At 50.9% G+C, this 22,922-nt stretch overlaps 1 protein-coding gene across 2 annotated transcripts in view; it reads right to left on the bottom strand.

The window, feature by feature from the left end:
- The window catches only part of EPHA2 (EPH receptor A2), a 35,558-nt gene extending 22,568 nt beyond the window's left edge, over nt 1–12,990 (bottom strand). Inside the window, exons 1-2 of one of the 2 annotated variants that reach the window (XM_083750165.1) lie at nt 12,666–12,990; nt 264–331 (exon numbers count right to left, since the gene is read on the bottom strand). In XM_083750165.1, coding sequence (XP_083606291.1) covers nt 264–331; nt 12,666–12,756 — 159 coding nt within the window. In that variant the 5' untranslated portion in view covers nt 12,757–12,990. The remainder of the gene's footprint in view (nt 1–263; nt 332–12,665) is intronic. The other variant, XM_083750166.1, reaches the window with a different exon arrangement.
- Between the last annotated feature and the right edge of the window lie 9,932 nt (nt 12,991–22,922).

Genomic DNA, 22,922 nt, shown 5'->3' with positions numbered 1-22,922 from the left:
TGCCGTTTATTTCTCCCAAGACGCCTACCCCTGTTTCCTCCTCCTTTTATAATGTGAGGTAATCAGCAGCGCCCAAGCTTCAGTTCCACTAGCAACCCACTGCCCTGTGAACAAATCCATTGGACATGTGGATGTTCTCACCATCAGGCATCTTAAGGACAGGGGTGGGTACCATTCAAAGGGCAGCGTACTCTTGCGTTTTGCAGGGAAATTGCTTGCACAAAGCAGTTTCCTTAAAGCAGGAGAAACCTGACAAGACTTACCCCCGCGCCGTAGGGATTGGTGAGCCAGCCCAGATCCCCTTGTGCCTTGGCAAAGTCCAGTACGACAACTAAGGAGAAAAGGGATAGGAAGGAAAAGACGGTTATCGCATGGAGGACTCTCAACCTCACAGATAGCTTCATGCTCTCAAGGGAGACATGACCAACTCCTCCCCCCCCCCAATTTTTGTTGTTGGATCCTATAAAATTAGAGTTTGGGAGGGGTATAAACATCCCTGGTTGTGGCATCACAAACTACGCAATGAACAGCTGGAGCTTGTGAGGTTTATGAAGTCCCTGCCACATTAAGCTATGAAGAAGTAGAAGGAAGAGAGATGGGAGAAGAATCAGTGGAAGAGGACTGGAAGAAGTTTAAAGATTATTTGCAGAAAGACTGCAAAGTTTATGAATGTTAAAATAATGTTGGATTTGGAAATAATATAGCATTAGTGATATAGCTTTAAAAAGTATGCAAAAGGTAACAGAAAAGGAGGAAAGACTAAAGTTATATTATGTCGAAAGTAAATAATATTTTAAAGGTGCTTAAGTATAAGGAGGAAAGATTGGTGACATAATAGAATGAACTTAATAATTAGAAATGAGATTTGAAAGAGGGTAAGGATTTGCTGTATCGGATTGGGTAAAGAGGAACACAAAAAAGGGAGGCGTGAGGAAGTCAAGAAAGGAAGTTAATTAAGTATGATTTTAAAAGTTGGAGTTTTTATGTTTAGTATTTGGTTGGGTGGAACTTTTCTTTACTGTATTCTGTATTCTAATGTTTTGATCTGTTTTATGTGTATCTTTGATTATGTTTTACCTCTTTTTACTTTTTTAAAATTTTTGTGGTGGTTATGTATTTTCTTTTCTTTTCTGTAAAACCTAATAAATATATATTTTTTTAAAAAAAAAGGAAGAGAGATGGAAGGAGAGGGGCAGGTAGTTTTCCCCCTCCAGGGCTCAGAGAACCAAGCTGCTCCCAACTTACACTGGTGAAAACCCTGCCTCTAAGTCCTAGCTGTGGATGTTCAGTGGTGACAGGAGCAACTCTGCCCATGCTCAGGGACGCTGTTATTTAATACCACTGGCCATGTCTTTAAAGTCTAAGCCCACAAAAAAAAAAACCCTTTCCCAATACAGTGGTACCTCAGGTTATATATGCTTCAGGTTACAGACTCCGCTAACCCAGAAATATTACCTCGGGTTAAGAACTTTGCTTTAGGATGAGAACAGAAATCGTGCTCCGGCGGTGCAGCGGTAGCAGGAGGCCCCATTAGCTAAAGTGGTGCTTCAGGTTAAGAACAGTTTCAGGTTAAGAACGGACCTCCGGAACGAATTAAGTTCTTAACCCGAGGTACCACTGTAATGCTTAGGAGACCATGGTGTGGAACCCCAGGCACTTGGTGAATCTGGAGCAGCAAAGAGCTCCTTTCTCGCAGCCAGCTTGGGAGTCCCTGCCCTTCTTTGGGGGGGGGGGGTTTGCCCTGCCTCGTTACCCAGATCAGGCCCAGGTGCACATAACTCTCTGCAGTGTCAGCAGGCCAGCTTTGCCGCAGGGCGCTTAAGGAGCCTGAGTCAAGTTGAGTAACACAAAGGGGTTTCTTAATCTCCTGGTTGTGGCTGTGGTGTCCCAACTTGAACAGCTAAGCCAGCCACCCAACAGGGCTCCTAGCCTGAGTTTAAGCGGGCTGGGAAGTGGGCAGGAGATGGTCCAGCACAGATGGATGCTAAAAGCGTGCCTTTGGACAACATTGAGCTGTTGGATGCACCTACTGCTCTTGTGGGAAGGGCCCTGCAGCCTGCACCCTCCCAGCTCCCAAAATAAGATCAGTGGCGTAGTTCACACAGCCATTTCACCACTAGTGCTACACAGGGCCGGATTTAGGTTCGATGAGGCCCTAAGCTACTGAAGGTAATGGGGCCCTTTCTATGTCCAGCTGTCCTTTGTCAACAACAAATTGTCACTGTTTTTTGTGTTGAATATATGCTTTGTGGTCATTTACGGACCTAATAGGTATCTAAAGCCATTTGCACATGTTGCCATGCAACCAGTCCTTGCAGAACATAGGCACCCTATATACAGAAATAAGCAAACCAGTGATGTTTTAGGGAGCAGGCTAGCAGGCGGGGCCCATTACTTGCATCATAGGAGCCTACACAACACAAAACACTGTTGCTGTGTGTAGGTTTTATTTTGTTTTTTACCTTATATTTTGGAAATGTACATCCAGGGTTTTTTCTGTTTAAATTTTTTTGGGCCCCCAAGAAAGTGGGGCCCTATACATTCCTAAATGTATAGGAAAAAAGAAAAAAAATGGTGGAAATGTAAAAAGGAAGATGGGGACTATTTCCATATGTGGTGGACCTGCGATAAGGTAAAAAAAAATTGGGAATCAATTTATAATGAACTCAAAAAAATATTTAGATATACTTTCCTCAAAAGACCGGAAGCGTCTCTATTAGGCTTAATAGGAACAGAAATTAAAATAGAAGATCAAAATTTGTTCATGTATGCTACAGCTGCCGCGAGGACCCTTCTGGCCCAAAGATGGAAAGTACAAGATATACCAACTATTCAGGAGTGGCAGGCGAAGTTGACAGAATATGCAGAACTTGCCAAACTGTCAGGGAGGATCCGGGAACAAGGAGATCAAAGATACCAAAATAACTGGAGTAAATTTATTGAATATTTAAAGAAGAATTGTAAAGAGGTCAAGACACTAGCAGGATTGACATAATACCTCCAATGTATAATAGTACTAATATGAGAATGATGTGCGTGATGGAAAGAGGATAAATATACCAGTTGTGGGGAGGGAGGGGGGTCGCGACTCGGCAGAGTCAAAGGGAATGTATGGTGCTATTACAATTTGTTGGAAAAGAATATGTAAGGAAAACAATAAAAATTCACTTGGGAAAAAAAATTTGGGGGGCCCCCAAGAAAGTGGGGCCCTAAGCTATAGCTTGTTTAGCTTATATGTAAATCCGGCACTGGGGCTACATCTGAAGTGCTCGTGCAGCCCCGTTGGCCAGAAAACAGCACCTTGTCCCTGACTAAGGGGAAGGAGGGAAGGGGGTTTCGCTGCCCTGCCCTGTGGCTGCAAGGAGAGAGTCAACCTCTTCCTTTTGGGAGCTGATTGAGAAGATACGTCATGCGTCCATCTGGTACAAGGCAGGTGCTTTCCTTCATTTTCAGTTCAGAAAACTACACGCATTGCAGAGGCAGATACGCGTGGGTCTCTCTGCCGTGCTCAGTTTGGTGGGCTTACATCCACTTAGTTTTAAAGCATGTTTTTATTGCAGCCATGCTTGTTACACTAATCAAATTATTGCGCCTGTGAGAAAACAGGCCATAAATGCCACTTAATTCTCCTCTACCTGCAGCAAACACATAATATATTTATTATTTCTCTTTCCTTTGGTTTTGGGTTGCAAAACAGCTCCCCGCTCCCCCCGGTTAATTGTCTTTAATACTAGCATGCTTTTCACGGCATTCAGATAAATGCTTTTGTGTCCAGTCTAAATCCACCATTGTGCAACGCTTAAAATAAAATGAAATCCTGCCATCTCCCTAGATCAACAGAAGCCGCCCCTCCCAAGCAGGTATCACCTTAACTCTTTGATTAGAGAAAGATAGGAGATTTGTAATTCTCCAACTGAGTGCTTTGGAGAGCACTGGGCAGGGGGAAGTAATCCCAAAGTCTCCTGCAAGTCGAAAAAGTGCTGCTCAGAGGAGGGTGCCTGTTATCTCTCTGCATGCTTCACGTCTCCGTGGATGGGAAATCTTGTTGACTTCTCTGCTTCAGCTGCCTGCCTGTGCCCCTGCCCAAGGCACTGGCTCTGCTCCTGCCTCCTTTGCAGGGCAGAAAGATGGAGACAGTTGCCACACGCTGCTCTCTTAAACCCTGATAGCCACCGGTCGTGCCTCCTTGGGCAAGAGTTTTGTGAGCCAGGTCTGCTGGCAGGAAGCTGCCCTCGGACATCCGGAAGCCCTATAATCTCACTCTTATCTCGTAGTCAAGCTCCTTCTTTGGTTTGCCTCTATATTTCCCCCGTTGACGGGGAGAAAGGTGCTGAGTAACCGGCTCAGGCTGTAAAGCAGAGGCTGGTTGTTTGGGAACAGGGTGGGGGCCCTGTGACAGAAGGGCAAAGAGCTCCCAAGAGAAAGGGAGGGAGGTGGGTGGCCCCCAGTGATTGGAAGGCCAGTCTGGCCAAGGCCAGGCGGAAAAGGCATCTCCAGAGAGCAGTCCCTGGGCACAGTCCAGAAACCGTATTTCACCTGCAACTGAACAAAAGCCCCAAGTCTTCACAAATATGTTCAGCTGGAGGAAGGGGCCTGCAGAAGCCAAAATAGGGCCTGGTGGGTTTTTTTTCGGGGGGGGGGGGATTCTGCTGAAGCAACAAACATGCACTCAGGAAGCTTTTGCAATCGCAAGTCAGATTGCCGCTGTACATAGCTCAGGATGGTCTGCTCTGACCGGCAGCAGCTATCCTGGCTCCTGTTTTCCAAAACCCTTTCACAGGGACTGGACCAAGGAACCTTCTGCAAGCAAAGCAGATGTGCCCCGTCCTTCCAAAGCTGCCTTTTTCACGAACTCTGGCCCAGTGCTGTCTACTCTGGCAGCAGCTCTCTAGGGTCCTTTCCAGCCTGCAATCCTTCTAACTAGGACTCAGCCTGGGAATTTCCGCATACAAAGCAGGTGCTGTATCTACTGAATTATGCCCCCCCCCCCAATCGGCTCTACCTGGCCCTCCTCTCTGCAAGGGCCCTTTGCTTGTCTCTCCGCAGACAGAAACCCTGCCAGCCTTTTGGGGTTTCGTGCGCCTGCCGCTCTCCAGAGATTCTTTCCCCCCACAAATCTCTTCCAGATGCAGTCTTTGGATGGGCTGCTTCGGTTTGGTTGCCAGAGCTCTAAACCTCTCATTAATGTCATATCCCAGCATGGAAAACTAGCCTGGTGCATCTCCGAGAGGGAGAGATGGGTGGAGCTGCCTGCCTCTTTTTGCCCTGGACTCTTGCCCTTCCTTCCCTTCTCTCACGCAGTGGCGTAGCGTGGGTTGTCAGCACCCGGGGCAAGGCAAGTAATTTGCGCCCCCTAACCCGTGGATTTGCGCCCCCTAACCCTAACCCCCAGATGTTGCGCCCGGCCCCCCTGCACCCCCCACGCTACGCCACTGCTCTCACGGACACTCAGTTTGATTCTCGGACTTTGGACCAGCAGTAAAGGGAGGAGCAACCAGTCTAAGCATCTATCCCCAGGAATCTGCGGCAGCAAAGAGCTGGAGCTGAGTCTCCCAGGAAGCACCCAAAACTGCAGTTCCCGGCTTTCCCTGACTTGAGCAACCACAGCATAGAAGGGACCTCAAGGACCATCTAGTCCAACCCCCTGCAATGCAGGAATAAGCAGAGGGATCAAACCTGCTACCTTGGCGTTAGCAGCACCATGCTCTAACCAACCGAGCTATCCAGGACTGGCACTGCTGCACTGACTGCAGGGCTGATATGGTGGGGATTTGCCTCCTTGCGCTGCCCTCAAGCCAAGGAGCAGGGCTGTGGGTTGCAGGGTATCCCTCGCATTGCATGGCAGGCTAAAGGGTTTTTTTTGGGGGGGGGGCTCCTGAAGATCCTTCGGCCACTCCACCAGAATGCAACCCTCCAGGGTCAAAAGGCCCGTCCTGCACCCAGCAAACACTGAGCACCACAACCCACCCTTGCCTTAGGCACCAGGTCATAGAACCACAGAGTTGGAAGGGACCACGAGGGTCATCTAGTCCAACCCCCTGCAATGCAGGAAACTTCAGCCCGACTCGAACTCATGACCCTGAGATTAAGAGTCTCATGTTTTTCCAAGCTATCGCAGGCCTTTGGAAAATGGAGGCTTCTAATACTTGTCTACCCACAGCCAGCTTTGCTGGACCCATTTAGTCCGGCATCCTGTGGCCAAAGAGACGCTTCTGGGAAACTCACAACCGAGGCATGAAAGCGACTCTCCCTTCCCTCTTTGTCCCCCAGGAACTGGCATTCAGTGTACGCTGCCTTCAAATCAGACTGAAACTTACTTTATTTATTTAAAAGCCCCAAGGACTAATAACCACATACAACGTATTTATTTAGGACATTTATAGCTATCCCTTCCTCCAACCAGCTCAAAGCGATGTACACAGACCCACCACCCAATTTATCCTCACAACCACCTTGCAGGGTAACTTGGGGTCCCAGCCCTGATCCAGCCCTCCAACCGCTATACCGCACTGCCTCTCCTTTCCCAGCCCCCTTAAAGCAGGAAAAAACAGCGACCCTTCCCTTCCCTAATCGGAACCTATTCAGCTATTTTGATTTATTGCTAAAGAATGCTCTCTTCCCTCCCCCCACAAGCAACCCCCACCCCAACTGCCCTGCCTGTCATCCTGCATGGTTTCCCGGGACTCTTCACTTCAAATAAAAATAAATAAATAAATAGGCAGGCAGCATCTGGAACAGCTTTTCTTTCCCACCAACTTCCAGAGTTAATTTTAAACTTTGCTCTCCCCTCCCTCCCCAGTATGTGGATTTGGTTTTTTTTTTTTTTGACTGCCTGTATTTTAGCCACATGGAAATGGGGAAGAAGGGAGGGAGAGAAAAACCGCCCCACAATTCTATACATGACAGAGGATCCATGACCAAGTGGTACACAGGAATCTGCTAGTCAGGAGCGCAACAGGATCCACACAGAGCCCAAAGCCAAAGATTACAACGTGATCTGCAAGAACAGCATTGTCCAAGCTGGTGCCCTCCTGCTGTTTTTGTCCATGGCTCCCATTGGCACTGACCGCCAGTCAGACTGGACTTAACACAGTAAGCACAGAAAGCACTGAAAACTCTTACACCTCAATTGCCTCCCAATTGCCCCTTTAAAAACCCAGCGCCAACTACATGGTACCACTAAGACTGCAAGGGGGGAACTCTGGGGCTGCCAGGATTCAAGTCGCGAAGATGCCAACGTTTCTCTGGGCATGCACAAAGTGCGTTTGCCCGACTCCCCAGAGCCACAAACCGCACCTGCACATTGGGGCTCTGCAAGGAAGGTTTAAGGGCAAAAGATGCCCCAGGTGGACGTCACCTCCAGCACCTCTTGCTTTTGAGAAAGTGCTGATGGAGCAGAGAGGAGGTACTGAATTTCCTACAGTAACAGTAAGTCAGGGGGTTGCTGCAGGCCCAAACCAATTGTTTTGGAAAGGACAGAGCTTAGTGGCAGAGGGAAGGCTACCCTACTGAGTCCCAGGAAGGAAGGAAACCTCTGCCAGCCAGTGCAGACAATACCAAGCGAGACGGATCAAGTGTCTGACTCTGTCTAAAGCGGCTTCCCGTGGTCCTAGTGCGGTAATGAGAGCGCGCAGTCCAGTGGCTCCGAAGAAAATGTTCTGGATAAGGGTGAAATTTTGCTGTTTCAGTTTAGCAGCACAAAAAAGAGAAGCGAAAATTTACACATCCCCTCCCCATCAGTTCCAAGCTGGGAGCTGCAACCAGATTTAATTAACCCTTTGCATTCAAGGCCAATTACTTTTAAGCATCTTGGGAGAAAAAGAACGCAGTGTGTCTCAGGCCGCTGCTTTGGAAGCCTGAACTTACAAGGGTTGGCTGCCCCCCCTCCCAGCTCCAGAGACTGACAAGAGACGGCTACACAGCAGCCCAGGGCTGGAGAGGAACTGTTTACTGGACATATCCCTGCTAGGCTCCCTCCCTGGCGTAATTAGAGAGCCCAGGCGGCCATCCAGCCTCTTCATTAACATTCCTGTCTTCTCCTGCAAGCCAGTGGGCTCTTCAGGTTTGGAAGAGGCAGGACCACCACCCACCCCCTTCCCATGGGGAACCTGACTCACTCCAGCACCACTAGCGCCTCTCCGCGCCACCAGACGCTCCCCCCCCTCCAGTGGCTTTTTCAAAAGAAGCTGATGAATGTGCGAAAAAAAGAAAGAAAAAGAGCGCAAAGCCAGCGCTACTGCCGCCTTTGAGGCTAAAGGCTTGGAGCGACTGTGTCTCAAAACCCATAATCCACATTTCTCTGGTCAGCAATGCTTCCGTCTCAAAGTGGCTGGATGGGGGCTGCTGGCTGCTTATGCCAACTCTGGCTTCTCCTCTTCTTCCTCGTCAGCGGCTGAGTTTGGGAGTGGACACAGCAGGCCTTCTTTTCTGGGGACACTTCAAGTGAGTCTCCCAAGCTGTTTTTGCAAGGACAGTCAAACAGTTGGCTCCCAAACGCCTCTGTTTTGGAACGCTTCGGCTCCCGAACGTCAAAACCCCTGACGTAACCGTTCCGGTTTTTGAATGATTTCCAGACGCCAAATGGCTTCTGAGCTGTGTTTTTCATTTTCCCCCAATGACTCTGCAGCCAGCCCACGGATCCTCGGTTTTCAAACTTTTTGGAAGCCAAACGGTCTTCTGGAACAGATTACTGGTAAGTTCAAAAACCAAGGTTCCACTGTACCAACCAGCAGGGCCCGAATGGGAAAAATGTGGCTCCAAGTAGTTGACCAAACATGCTGCTGGGTTTTGAAGCCATATGCCATTCAATTTCCCCCCTCCCCTGCACGCACACCCATCAACCCCATGCCATGTTATGCTGTACTTCCTTTTTAGATGTTCCAGCTGGGTGGGGGGCTTCTTAAAGGTAAAAGGTAAAGGTACCCCTGCCCGTACGGGCCAGTCTTGACAGACTCTGGGGTTGTGCGCCCATCTCACTCAAGAGGCCAGGGGCCAGCGCTGTCCGGAGACACTTCCGGGTCACGTGGCCAGCGTGACATCGCTGCTCTGGCGAGCCAGAGCCGCACACGGAAACGCCGTTTACCTTCCCGCTGGTAAGCGGTCCCTATTTATCTACTTGCACCCGGAGGTGCTTTCGAACTGCTAGGTTGGCAGGCGCTGGGACCGAGCAGCGGGAGCGCACCCCGCCACAGGGATTCGAACCGCCGACCTTTCGATCGGCAAGTCCTAGGCGCTGAGGCTTTAACCCACAGCGCCACCTGCGTCCCTGGGGGGCTTCTTACCATTTACTAAAGAGCAGGTCCACCAGGGAGCATGGAAAATACCTTGTGCAGAAGCTCCAAAGTGCTCCCTGCCCAAGCCAAATGGAACTGCTCCCCTTCTCCATCTCCCCAGGGATTCTGCCTGGGTTCCCCATTGATGGCCAGCTGGACTCTAATAACTCCAGGGAGGGAGTCTAGGAGGGATCTGTCCAGTAAACAGGGAGTGCTCCATGACATGAGCCACTTTGAGACTCCTTAAAGGTAAAGGGACCCCTGACTATTAGGTCCAGTCACGGACGACTCTGGGGTTGCGGCGCTCATCTCGCTTTATTGGCCGAGGGAGCCAGCGTACAGCTTCCGGATCATGTGGCCAGAATGACTAAGCTGCTTCTGGCGAACCAGAGCAGCGTACAGAAACACCGTTTTCCTTCCCACCGGAGGTACCTATTTATCTACTTGCACTTTGATGTGCTTTTGAACTGCTAGGTTGGCAGGAGCAAGGAGCGAGCAACAGGAGCTCACCCCGTGGCAGGGAATCGAACCGCCGACCTTCTGATCGGCAAGCCCTAGGCTCAGTGGTTTAACCCACAGCACCACCTGCGTCCCTATTGAGACTCCTTAGGGTAGTGATAAAGCAGGATATCAAATCCAAACTCTTCACAGCTCCCACCCACTCTGGTTCTGAACGTTGCATTTGGGGGACTTAAAAGTACCCTGTGCTACATTCTCCAGAGTTCTGCTCTAATTATCACTGTTGCTGCTTCCTCCCACTTCGCTCTGCCCAGGTGTGAAGAAAGGTAGTGCAGGCTGCCAGGTCTTTCAAAAGGGGAACAGGTGATAAACACAAGAGTTTGTAGAAAACACAGGAAGCTACCTTAAAGGAGGCTGTAATTCTGGTCCATCTCGCTCAGTGTTGTCTACACTGACAATGGCCCCCTAGGGTTTCAGGCCGGGACTCTTGCTCAGCCCTAGCTGGAGATGCTGCCAGGAACCCAGGGCCTTCTGCAAGCCACTGAGCTATGACCCTTCCCTGGGAAGAACAGTTTAGGAAGGAGAGCAAAAATTGTGTGGTCCCTTCATGAAAAGGGGTGACATATATCCAAAGACCAGGACCGGAATGGTTGGTCATATAAGCCAAAGCTGGGGATCCTGCTGTGCCCTGCCACGTGTACCTGGACTACAACTCCCACAATCCCTCACCACTGGCCACCAGTATCCAGACAGCCACAGGTTCATCCCCAGCCCTGCCCCAGAAGCCCTTCTTGCTTCTCAGGGCAGCCTTCCCTCATCTGGTGCCCTCCAGATCCCATCCGTTCTGCTGGGAGTTGTAGCGCATGCCAGCAGGAGAGCACCAGATTAGGGGCAGTTAACCCCATGGCTTCCCCGTAGCTCAACCCCACAATACCAGATCAGGTTGTAGTGACTAGAGAGATTAGCAAAAGCCTTCTGCACATGCTCCAAGGACTAACAGGGCTCCACACATTCCAGAGACAAGACGTACCACTGAAAATATGCTCTGGGGTGATCCCCTGGGGCCAAATATTTAAACCCTGGCTTTCAGGCAGAAAAAGTACACACCTGGGGGCAAGTCTGGGCTTGTTCCACGGAAGGGCTTAACCTGGAAGGAATTTTGCTGCTGACTTGCCCCCCACTGTGGTGCTGGGTCAAGTGCAGGATAGGCCCAAAGACTGGTCCAACACAATTCAAGGACCTTCAGGAACACACCAGCACCAGGTTCCAGATTAGCCCCTTGAAACTTCAGGTTTTAAGGGGATAATCTGGAAATGATTAGCCCCTTGAAACCTGAAGTTCCAAATATCAAAAATGTATAGTCCCAGGCTCAAATATTCCTGAATTCCCAGATTCTGCTCAAAAGGGTGCCAAGTTCAGAGTTACCGACTGCATAAGAGAGTTGGAGCAATGGCTCCAGCTGCTGAGATCCTGTTCACGGAGACCGTGAAGACACCAAGCTCTCGCCTAATTTCCAGTACGGCAGAAATCAGAGTAAAGGAAATGGAAATGGCCTCCCATAGACACAACCCCAAATCTCTCTCTAAGAGGAAATCTGCCCCTGCTTCCCACACCACCCTGAAAAAAAAATGGAGATTGTGGGTGATCAATCTCCTGGTGTTGATTCAGCGCCCCTCCCTGACCCACCCTTCTCTTGTGGCAACCAGAATATTTCCCTCCCTTGCCCAACCTGGCATGAACCATCCCTGCCAGAGCAGTGGAGGTTCAGTTGTGTAAGCAAGGTGTGTGAATCACCCCATTTCCCAGAATGTTACCAGCAGGGCCCAGGATCAGAACCTCGCTCTCCTGCCTTCTAGCCAGTGGGCAGTACAATAGTAGAGTCCAAAGGCCTGGAGCAGAGGCATATGCAAACTTCTGCGTTCCACAGAACTCTTCTTCAGACACAAGCCTCTTCCCTGTCCATCCATGTGCACTTACTTGATTTCCCAAGTCAGAAATAAGCACCTTCCCAAAGCTAATACCTAACACGCCAAGGAATAAGTCGGAACTCTTTAAAAAAAAGAAGATCTATCTATTGATCCAACTCAGGAATTTTAAAAAATGTCCTGCAACAATCTGCGCCTGTTTAAGGAGCTATTCAAGACCCCAAAGGCCGCATTCTGCTTACGGCGTTCGAACCCGTGGAGGAAAGAGGGGCCAGCGCCCCATTCCTCAAACGGATAAAGACCGATCCAAGGATCACCTCACCCAGTTTCCTGTTCCCGAGCAGGACAGCCAGGTAGAAAACCCCCAAACAGGACATAAAGACACAACAGACCCTTTCCCACTGCTAGTTTCCCAGCACGGAGAACTTGCAGATAGACTGCTTTCGAACCGGGAGGTTCTGCTTTGCTAGACCTACGCTCCTCCATTACCACAAGGTGCCGGGTCCACACAGCCCCTTTGGTAAGGAAATCCATCCATTAGCTTTGTGCGGCGCGAAACGTTTCTTTTCCCCGCGCCGCTCTGAAACCCAGCGGCGGCCTCGTCGCTTCTCCAAACGCCCCCTCGCTTCGCTCCCCCCCCAAACGGACGCGCCCCTCTTCTTCTTGCCCGTCCCTCGCTGGAGATTTAAATCCGCACCTGGAGTTTAAAATACGCGCACAGAAAGACCCGCGCCGTCTACGCACCGACTTTGGGAAGGGCAGGGGGCACCGGAGTTCGCCAAAGCGAGAAAAAACTTTTCCTTTTTTTGCCATGCCGGTGAGCAGAAGCGACCCCCAGCCCGCCAGCCCCCAAGAGGCAGTCTGTCCCGCTCCGTCTCGGGGTCCGGGAAGGGCAGGCAGCCGTGCTCGTTTCCCCTTCCCCGGCGCGGCTCTCAAGCCGGCTGGTGGGAGCGCGGCGTCGGGGGAGCGAGAGAAGGAGAGTCCCGGGCCGGGAGGGGGAGCTTCTCACCTTCGCGGGTCTGGGCGCCCCGGAGCGCCGCCTGGAGCAGGAGGAAGAAGGGGACGAGGAGAGGGGCGCCGGCCCCACGGAGGCTGCCCATGCTGTGCCCGGAGCAGCGCCTTCCTGCCTGGCTGGCTGGCTGCTCGCTTCGCTGCCGCCGTCGAGGAAGCGCCTGGGCAGAAGCCGTGTCGCCTCCGCAGCTCCGGAAAGCTCAATGGGAGCCGGTGGGAAAGTTCTCGCCCTGTTCATTCATGCCCATGCTGACGTCACGCGAGCCACGCCCCCCCAGCCGGCCGCGCGCCTCTCGCCTCGCTCCCGCGCTGCTCTCCGGCCCGGGACAGAGGGATGCAGGAGGCGCAGGCGCAGGCCTGATCCGGTTTCCTGCCCGACGGGGCGCGGCGCAAAGGGTCCCTGGGGCCCCTTGCGCCCCACTCGGCTCTGATCGCATTCCCTGGCGGCCTGGCGAGGGCGGGCGCACTCCATGGCTCCGGCGCACCCCGGCCCGGGACTCACCCTCGACCCGGGGGTCCCCTGGAAAGTTAGCTCCCCCCTCCATGCCAGGCTCCTCTGCTCCCAGGAGGTAGTAAGGAAAGGCAGAGCTTCCTTATGGATGGCGATGCTCAGGTGCTCCCTGGATACACACTGAACAGCCACATCAAAATCCATATGATATATTTGTTTAAAGAATCCTTCATGCTGTAGGATAAAGGTAAAGGGACCCCTGACCATTAGGTCCAGTTGTGGCCGACTCTGGGGTTGCGACGCTCATCTTGCTTTACTGGCCGAGGGAGCCGGCGTACAGCTTCCGGGTCATGTGGCCAGCATGACTAAGCCGCTTCTGGCGAAGCAGAGCAGCACACGGAAACGCCGTTTACCTTCCCGCCGGAGCGGTACCTATTTATCTACTTGCACAGGCGTGCTTTCGAACTGCTAGGTTGGCAGGGGCAGGGACCGAGCAACGGGAGCTCACCCCGTTGCGGGGATTCGAACTACCGACCTTCTGATCGGCAAGTCCTAGGCTCTGTGGTTTAACCCACAGCACCACCCGCATCCCATGCTGTATGATAACTGGGACCTAATTTACAGGATCGTGCCACAAGGATGGCCAAAATAATGTAGCAAATCGTTGTGAGGCATGCGGTATTGCTGGCCCCAGTGGCGTAGCGTGGGGAGTGCAGGGGGGCCGGCCGCACCGGGCGCAACATCTGGGGGGGTGCGCTCGCACTCGCAGCTCTCTGCCCCTACTAAAATCCATGGGTTAAAGGTAAAGGTAAAGGTACCCCTGCCCGTACGGGCCAGTCTTGACAGACTCTGGGGTTGTGCGCCCATCTCACTCAAGAGGCCAGGGGCCAGCGCTATCCGGAGACACTTCCGGTTCACGTGGCCAGCGTGACATCGCTGCTCTGGCGAGCCAGAGCCGCACACGGAAACGCCGTTTACCTTCCCGCTGGTAAGCGGTCCCTATTTATCTACTTGCACCCGGAGGTGCTTTCGAACTGCTAGGTTGGCAGGCGCTGGGACCGAGCAGCGGGAGCGCACCCCGCCGCAGGGATTCGAACCACCGACCTTTCGATCGGCAAGTCCTAGGCGCTGAGGCTTTAACCCACAGCGCCACCTGCGTCCCAAATCCATGGGTTAGGGGGCACAAATTACTTGCCTTGCCCTGGGTGCAGACAACCCACGCCACGCCACTGGCTAGCCCTGTAAAGATCAGCATGCAAGCATTTGCCTGGTTACTGCAAAGCGGTATGTGGACTCTAGGGGCCCCTCCCCAATTTTTGTAGCCCCTCTGACCCAGATTCCAAAGTTTCCTGGCCAGTTGAGGCTCTTTTTCAGAATGACACACAGGCCCTTCTGTTCCTCAGCCTATGAGGTTTCCCCCAATTATATTGATTCTTCAGTTCCCACCATTCAGCCTGAATGGTTGGAATATTTGTTGATGTTCCATGACAGCGCAGCACCTCAGCCCATTGTTTGCGGCCATCAGCATTGAGTTTGAGCCTTGCAAGGCCTCCTTAAAGATATTGTTTCTTTATTTACGCATCTGCATCGAGAAGTGCACTTTTTTCTATTAGGAGCTTAAGGTGGCATTCCTGCTTCTCCCCGCCCCCAACCCCCGCGATAGCAACCTTGTGAGGTAGTTAAGGCAGACAGGTGCTGACTGGCCCAAGGTCAATCTCAATATTTGAAATATGCTGTATTACTAGCACAGTAAACAGATACAGCAGACTTTCCTTTTCTGTTCAAAGGTCTGCATTGAAAAAGTGTGCATTTAACGAAAGCAACGTGGAGGGCAGCCAGATCTCCACAAAGAGGCAGTTCCATAACTGGGGTGCGGCCACCAAGAAGGCTCTGCTATGTGCGGTTGATCTGCAGACCACACTCACCAAGGGCACCTCAAGAAGAACTTAAAACCAAGGTAGGTAGGAAGATGATCGCCAGCTGCTCCCAGAGACACAACACTGGAACTCCCTGCCTAGGGAACCCAGACTGGTTCCCTCCCTGCTGTTCTGCCAGCAGGTGAAGACCTTATTCCAACAGGCTTTGGGGAACTGACTGCTTTTAATGAGAAGGCTGATGATGTGCTGTAATTATCTGTATGGTTTTAATAGATCTTTTATATGTGTATAAAATAAGTGGGGGCATTGCTTACGTTTGTTACGGTGTTTTTATATTGTAAACCGCCCTGTGATTCTTGGATGAAAGGGGCTATAGAAACTCTCTCTCTCTCTATTTATATATATGACTTTTTTTGAGCTGGAACTCGCCAGAGCTTAGTTCCAGCAGCTCTCAGGGTCCATGGTGAGTTCTGGCACCGCTTTTTCCAGAAAAATAGCATAGATGATAGATAGATAGATAGATAGATAGATAGATAGATGATAGATAGATAGATAGATAGATAGATAGATAGATAGATAGATAGATAGATAGATCTGTGTGTGTTCTATTTTTTATGTTTGTTTTTCTATGTTTTTAGCAATTTTTGGTTTTATCTGTAAAGCACCTTGAGTGGCATCAGGGTAAAAGGAAGGGTATAAATAAATATAAAAACAACAACAAATGATTTGATAATCAGGCGCACTAATACTAATACCTTGAATTGAGCCTGGGTACAATGTATTTGAAATTATTTTGTAGCTAATCTTTCGATTTTCTTGCTGTCAGGATTTGGGAACTTCCAGCCTGGGGGCCAAATGTGCCCTCCAGAACTCTCTGCCTGGCCCTCAGGACATCTCTGAGACCACACCCCTCCCAGAGCGGCATAGCCAAGGGGGGCAGCTGCCCCCCCTTAAATCAGTCAAAATCAATACAGTGGTACCTCGGGTTACAGACGCTTCAGGTTACAGACTCCGCTAACCCAGAAATATTACCTCGGGTTAAGAACTTTGCTTCAGGATGAGAACAGAAATCATGCGGCGGCAGCGGGAGGCAGTGGCGTAGCGTGGGTTGTCAGCACCCGGGGCAAGGCAAGTAATTTGCGCCCCCTAACCCGGGGCAAGGCAAGTAATTTGCGCCCCCTAACCCGGGGCAAGACAAGTAATTTACGCCCCCTAACCTGCCGCCGCTGCCAAATTTGCGCCCCCTAACCTGGGGCAAGACAAGTAATTTACGCCCCCTAACCTGCCGCCGCTGCCAGCTTCTTCTTGCTGCTGCCTGGTCTGGTCTGGTGTGGTTCTCTCCCACGCTCAGCGCTGTGCTGGGCGGCCGCTGCACTGTCCCTCCCCCAGATAGTCCCTCGCTCTCTCTCCGCACCGCATGCGTGGCACCCTCCACAGTGGGCGACGACCTGGATCGAATTCGCACAGCCAGCACTGCAGTGAGAGAGAGTGAGTGAGCCAGGTAGGGGCAGAGAGCTGCGAGTGCGAGCGCCCCCCCCCCAGATGTTGCGCCCGGTGCGGCCGGCCCCCCCTGCACCCCCCACGCTACGCCACTGGCGGCAGGCCCCATTAGCTAAAGTGGTACCTCAGGTTAAGAACAGTTTCAGGTTAAGAACGGACCTCTGGAATGAATTAAGTTCTTAACCAAAGGTAAAGGAACCCCTGACCATTAGGTCCAGTCATGGCTGACTCTGGGGTTGCGGCGTTCATCTCGCTCTATAGGCCACAGCCCCACCTGCGTCCTTAACCCGAGGTAACACTATTCAAATCAATAGAAATCTGAGGTTCTGGCTCCCTCACCAAAAGCCTGCCCCTCCTAACAAGAATCCTGGCTATGTCCTTGGCCCTCCTCAAGTGCTTTTGCCTGGCTGCGATGGGTCCTTGAACTGAGACGATGCCCCTTTGCTTTGCCTGGAAAGAAGATAGAGAAAAACACTTGCCTTGTGCTGTGATGGTGGAAGCCTCTGCTTTAGCGTAGCTCCCCTGACTCTTACCTGTACAAAGGTAAGAGTCATGTCCGTTGCTCTGCCCCACCCATCAGAGGAATGCAGACCCCCAAGGTGGGCCTTGTACTATTGATTGGATAGAGCTTAGGGTTGGTTCAAAATCATCTTTCTTACAAAACCCTCTCGAAGAGTCAGTGAGCGTGATCTTAGCATCACTTCTGAAAAGGCCACCAAAAGGACAGGTGCTTGGGCCCTGAGTTGGGCCTGTTGTCAGCCTTCCATAGCCATGGGACAGGTTCCCTCCATGCCTCTGGTATCCAGACTCGGCACTCAGGAGGCAAGAATTGAAAGAGGCCTCTTTGCTGGATCTCAGACAGGCATTCCCAACCTGGTGCTCTCTGGATGTTTTGAAAGACATACTTGCTGCTACCTGAGGGGCGTTGCAGGCTGAAATTTATGGAGCACATGAGGCAAGTAATGGCTGTTTTAAGAGATTGTGATGAGTCTCTCCACGCAAGTGGATTCTGCAGAAATAGCTTTTCTCCCTGTCTCTCTCATTCACAAACAGGCACACGCGGGCAGGATGACATCAGTCAATTCACCTCTAAAAGAACCTCTTTTGTTCGCCTTCCTCTTGGGTGACCTAATACAGAAATCATTTCCCCAGAGAATTTTGCCAAAGGGAGGTATGGGAAGAATTTTTCACAATTTTCGTCTGAAGTTTGGCATCCCAACTCTACACTTTTATCAAGGTAAAAAGTGAGCTCACTTCTGGAGGACAGACTTTTTTGAGCACTGCCAACGGGGAGCGAGGTGGGAAAGCTGGTGGTTTGATCAAATGCTAGGGTGCCTGCTCAGATCGCCTACTGCGACCTTCTGTTTTAAAGAGCCTCATCATTTAATCCTTGGCTATCATTCCAAGAGCTCTGTAGGGCAGACCACTGTTCATAACAACAACAACAATATCATTATAATTTATTATTTATACCCCGCTCATCTGGCTGGGTTTCTCCAGCCAGTCTATGTGGCTAAAATACGGCTAAAATACAATAACCTATTAAACATTAAAAGCTTTTCTAAACAGGACTGCCTTCAGATGTCTTCTAAAAGTCTGGTAGTTGTTTTTCTCTTTGACATCTGGTGGGAGGGCGTTCCACAGGGCGGGTGCCACTACTGAGAAGGCCCTCTGCCTGGTTCCTTCTAACTTGGCTTCTTGCGGCGAGGGAACCGCCAGAAGGCCCTCGATGCTGGACCTCAGTGTCCAGGCAGAACGATGGAGGTGGAGGCGCTCCTTCAGTTATACTGGACCGAGGCCGTTTAGGGCTTGAAAGGTCAGCACCGACACTTTGAATTGTGCTCGGAAACATACTGGGAGTCTTTCAGGACCGGTGTTATATGGTCTCGGTGGCCGCTCCTAGTCACCAGTCTAGCTGCCGCATTCTGGATTAGTTGTAGTTTCCAGGTCACCTTCAAAGGTAGCCCCACATAGAGTGCATTGCAGTAGTTCAAGTGAGAGATAACTCTGACATTGCAGATATGAGGCTTGCAGCCCCTCAGTTCATGGCCAAACTTAAAACATATACTGGTTATATTCCCAAGTTTGTACTACACCTGCTTTCACTAAATAAACTCTGCACATGTTCAGAGGCGGCCATGGACCCCTGGCATTCAAAACACTTTTCAAAAAAATTCAACGAGCTCAAATGAAGACCTGTTTTGCTTCCCCCTTTCTGAGGTAGAACGTATATTGTGGAAGTGCATGGGCTGATTTAAAAACACATTAAGAGCACTGCTGGGTTAGATTGAGGGCGTGGTTCATTTTGCCCACCTAACTTTTCGCAGTGGCCAGCCAAATGCTCCCAGGAAGTCTGGGTCAGGGCATGAAGGCAACAGCACTCTGCCATCACTTGGCCCCAGCGGTTGTTTTTTCAAAGGTAGACTGCCTCTGAACATGCAGGCTCTGTTTCGCCATCCTGCCCGATACCCACGTGCAGGCCTCTCCACTTCCGTGCAGTTGAGTTGCGTTGAATATTTGTTAGAAAGGTGGAGGCATAAATGCTGGAAATGAGAACAGTCAGCTCTGAAATCTAGCCCAGCCAGTAAGTGCTGCTGCTGCTGCTGGTGCTGCTTGGGGGCAGGGTGCAAACATGGAACTGTGGGTTATGTGAAGAAGCACTACTTCCTGTTGCCTGCCCTGAATCTGCTGCCAAACTTACTGCAATCTAGTCTAATAGGATGCGAGTGGGAAGCTCACTTACTCCTTGCCAAGCATAATTTTAATAAACCTTCCCGCCCCGCCAGTCACCATTTTCTCTCCTTAAAAACAAAATATCAAACTACATTTAACATTGCATCATAAAACAGTTTAAAGATCTGGCAATGCACATCATTTAATTATCTACAGAAATAAATTGATGCATTTATGAGACATAAAATTACATCCTTGCAACTTCAGTGTTCCAGTTGGGAGGTATTATTATTTTTCTAAAACTAAAAAACCCCCAAATACATTGGCTTTTCCATGCTCCAAACCCCTGGTCATCTGCTTGCAATGCTCTGGCATTCTGTTTAATTCCTTCTTGATATAGATCGTTTTTCCTTTCTCATTTCACCATTTGGCTTCTTACAGTTTGCCTTTAATTAACAGCCCCTCTGCTCGCTCCACAACAGCTGCTATTTGCATTTTTTTTTTTAAGTGCACATTATAAAGAGGCATTTAACAGCAAGCCTAGTTGCCACCCTCTTCCCCAAGGACCACTTTGCCTGCTTTTCTTGCACCCTTTGGAGAAATTATTGTTTCCCTTCTGTCCTCTGTACCCCTCCCCTCCAGTTCTAGGTGACCCTTCTAAAAATATAAACCAGTGTGGCATTTATTCTGCCACTATAAATATTAACGGAGGCGGAAAAGCGAGCCTGTAAAGTTCAGGTGAGGCCCGCAGGCGAAACGCCATCCCAGGCAGAAGAAAGCAGGAAAACGGATCGTAAAGGTTCAGCCAGAGCCGTAACAGCAATTTGTTTTGAAGAGAGCAGCCGGCACGCAAGGTGCAGATGCCAGGAAGCCACTGCAGCTCCTTCCTTCCAGCTGTTGGCTTTTGCCGCAAAAAGCAGCAGCTGCCAGCCTCAGGGTCCGCAGGCAAGGCCTTGTGTGTGTGAAGGCGGGGAGGTTAAAACTGCACTAAATGCATCTTGAGCGGTTGTGGGTTAATCCCCAAGCAAGGCCATTTCGAAAGCATTTCGGTGCCTTACGGTGGAATGTGCAGCTGGCAATCTGCAGAAGGTAACCTGCAGCTCCAGTGGCTGGCAAACTGTCCTGCGCGAGATGCTTGGAAACGTGCAGGTGATGCACAGTTCGCTATGGTTTAACTGAGCCTCACAGATCAGATCTACCAGCCTTTGAAGGGTGACCAGGATGATGCCGCCTCTGGTCCCCAATGTCCCAGCTGAAAGGCGGGTCATTCGGCCTCGTACCTCCAGGGTGACAGATGGGAGGATTGATGTAGGGCAGGGCATTTTTGGCAAAAGGTTTCTCTCTCGTTAGAAAAGAATTCCAAGGGAGAGACGTGTGGTGCAACAACCCAGCCAGGTACGCCTGTCTCAAGGTACTTCCTAGTCAGAATGGTTGGGCAACCTCAGAACAAGTTACCCAGGGATGTTGTGGAACATTCTTCCCTGGAAGGAGCTAGAGCGAGTTGATGCTCGCACAGTGAAACCCAGCACTTCTGAAGGATTGGAAGGAGCTGACTCACGACTAGTGCGCTTTGAGCCTGACCTCAGTGGCTCCCTGGTGCCTCAGCTGTGCAGGGTTTGGGGGGGGGGCGGGCGTTGTGCTTTTTCTCCTCATTGGAGACTGAATAAAATAAGACTTGTCTGGGATTTGAATCAGCCCAAAACTGTCAGAGTGTTACATTATCCACTATGCACATGAGATGCTAAGGAGTGACATAATTCAGAAAGGTCGTATTTGCAAATGTAAACAACAAAAACTACACACACACACACACACACACACACACCCTTAGTGACCTCTCTGCTTATGTTTTTAAGGTCCCTCTTCCTTCTGAACAGAAGCATTTCCTGAAATTTACATCAGAAGCCAGTTAAGTGTGTTTCTTAGGGCTTACCCGGAGGCAGGTCTCAGTCCCAGAACCTGTTTAAAATGTCAGGAGGACTCAACCCTGGGGTATTTGAAATGAAAATAAAGAGAGGGTGCCTCTGAGCACATACAGAGTGCCCTCTCTGTTGCCACTGACAGTGTGCCCTTCCGCCAGCGTAGGGGACCGAAACACCAGGGCAGAGAGCATGATTGCTGTGGTTTAAGATCTTCATATTTCCAGGTTGCTGTTTTCTTATTCATTAGCTTCTTTTATAGTGGCCGATCAACGTTGCATGACCTTTTAAATATTTTGTTGGAAGCTGCCCAGTGTGGCTGGGTGGGGCAAACCAGTCAGATGGGTGGCATATAGAACAACAACAACAACAACAACTCACATCAAGCCCTCTAAATGGGCTGAGTGTGGCCCTGAATCCAAACATGCAGACTTTTGCACAAACTCATTGATGAATGTTCTGGTAGTGGAACTGTTGCCTTTAAGCCCCCAGAGGTTCCTGCTGCCCCAGGGATATTTGTACAAAGGAGGCTGCTGCATTGGCAAGAGGTGACAGGCAGCTGGGAAGATGTTGCCCTCTTACCATGACCCATGAAAGTAGGTCAGGAGGCAGAGATGGTGAGATTTTGTAACCAGAAGAAGAAACAGCCACTGCCAGGGGATGGAACCAGTTTTTTCCCAGGAGAGGGTGGAGTCTCCCCAGTTTGAAACAGGCAAAGCTAACAGGGACGGCTTAGGTCTAACTGGTCACAAGCAGGCCTCTGGAGAGGAGTGTGCCCTGGCAGTGGGTGATAAATCACTTGGGCTGCACAGAAATGGCTCCCAAGCCTGAGAACGGCCTGGCTGGGCGTCAGCCGAGACAGGAGTGCTGCTGACTCTTTGCCTTCTGCTCCCTGCCTTGCCTCCTGGACAGCCCCATTTCCACAGCCCTCTCCTTGCTGTTCATTTTCAGTTTCGCCTGTGACAACCTGGATTTGCTGCCTTCTAAGCCTTAGAAGGACACGGGTAGCGCTGTGGGTAAAACCTCAGTGCCTAGGACTTGCCGATCGAATCCCCGTGGCGGGGTGAGCTCCCGTCGTTCGGTCCCAGCTCCTGCCCACCTAGGAGTTTGAAAGCACCCCTAAAGTGCAAGTAGATAAATAGGTACCGCTTTATAGCGGGAAGGTAAACGGCGTTTCCGTGTGCTGCGCTGGTGCCGGCTCGCCAGAGCAGCTTCGTCACGCTGGCCACGTGACCCGGACGTGTCTCCGGACAGCGCTGTTTCCCAGCCTCTTAAGTGAGATGAGCGCACAACCCTAGAGTTGGACACGACTGGCCCGTATGGGCAGGGGTACCTTTACCTTTAAGCCTTAGAACGGCATGGGTGGCGCTGTGGGTTAAACCACAGAGCCTAGGAATTGCTGATCAGAAGGCTGGCGGTTGGAATCCCTGCAACGGGGTGAGCTCCCGTTGCTCGGTCCCTGCCCCTGCCAACCTAGCAGTTCGAAAGCACGTCAAAGTGCAAGTAGATAAATAGGTACCACTCCGACGGGAAGGTAAATGGCGTTTCCGTGCACTGCTCTGGTTTGCCAGAAGCGGCTTAGTCATGCTGGCCACATGACCTGGAAGCTGTACGCCGACTCCCTCGGCCAACAAAGCGAGATGAGCGCCGCAACCCCAGAGTCAGCCACGATTGGACCTAACAGTCAGGGGCCCCTTTACCTTTACCTTAAGCCTTAGGTCAGGGGTTAGTAAACTTTTTCAGCCGTGGGCCACTGTCTCTCAGACCTTGTGGGGGGCCAGACTATATTTTGGAGGGTGGGAAATGAACAAATTCCTATGCCTCACAAATAACCC

Source organism: Podarcis gaigeae (assembly GCF_964106915.1).
Source record: "Podarcis gaigeae genome assembly, chromosome: 8".
Classification (NCBI taxonomy): Eukaryota; Metazoa; Chordata; class Lepidosauria; order Squamata; family Lacertidae; genus Podarcis; species Podarcis gaigeae.
The sequence above is the reverse complement of the archived record's forward strand: the minus strand, read 5'-3'. Positions and strand labels throughout refer to the sequence as shown.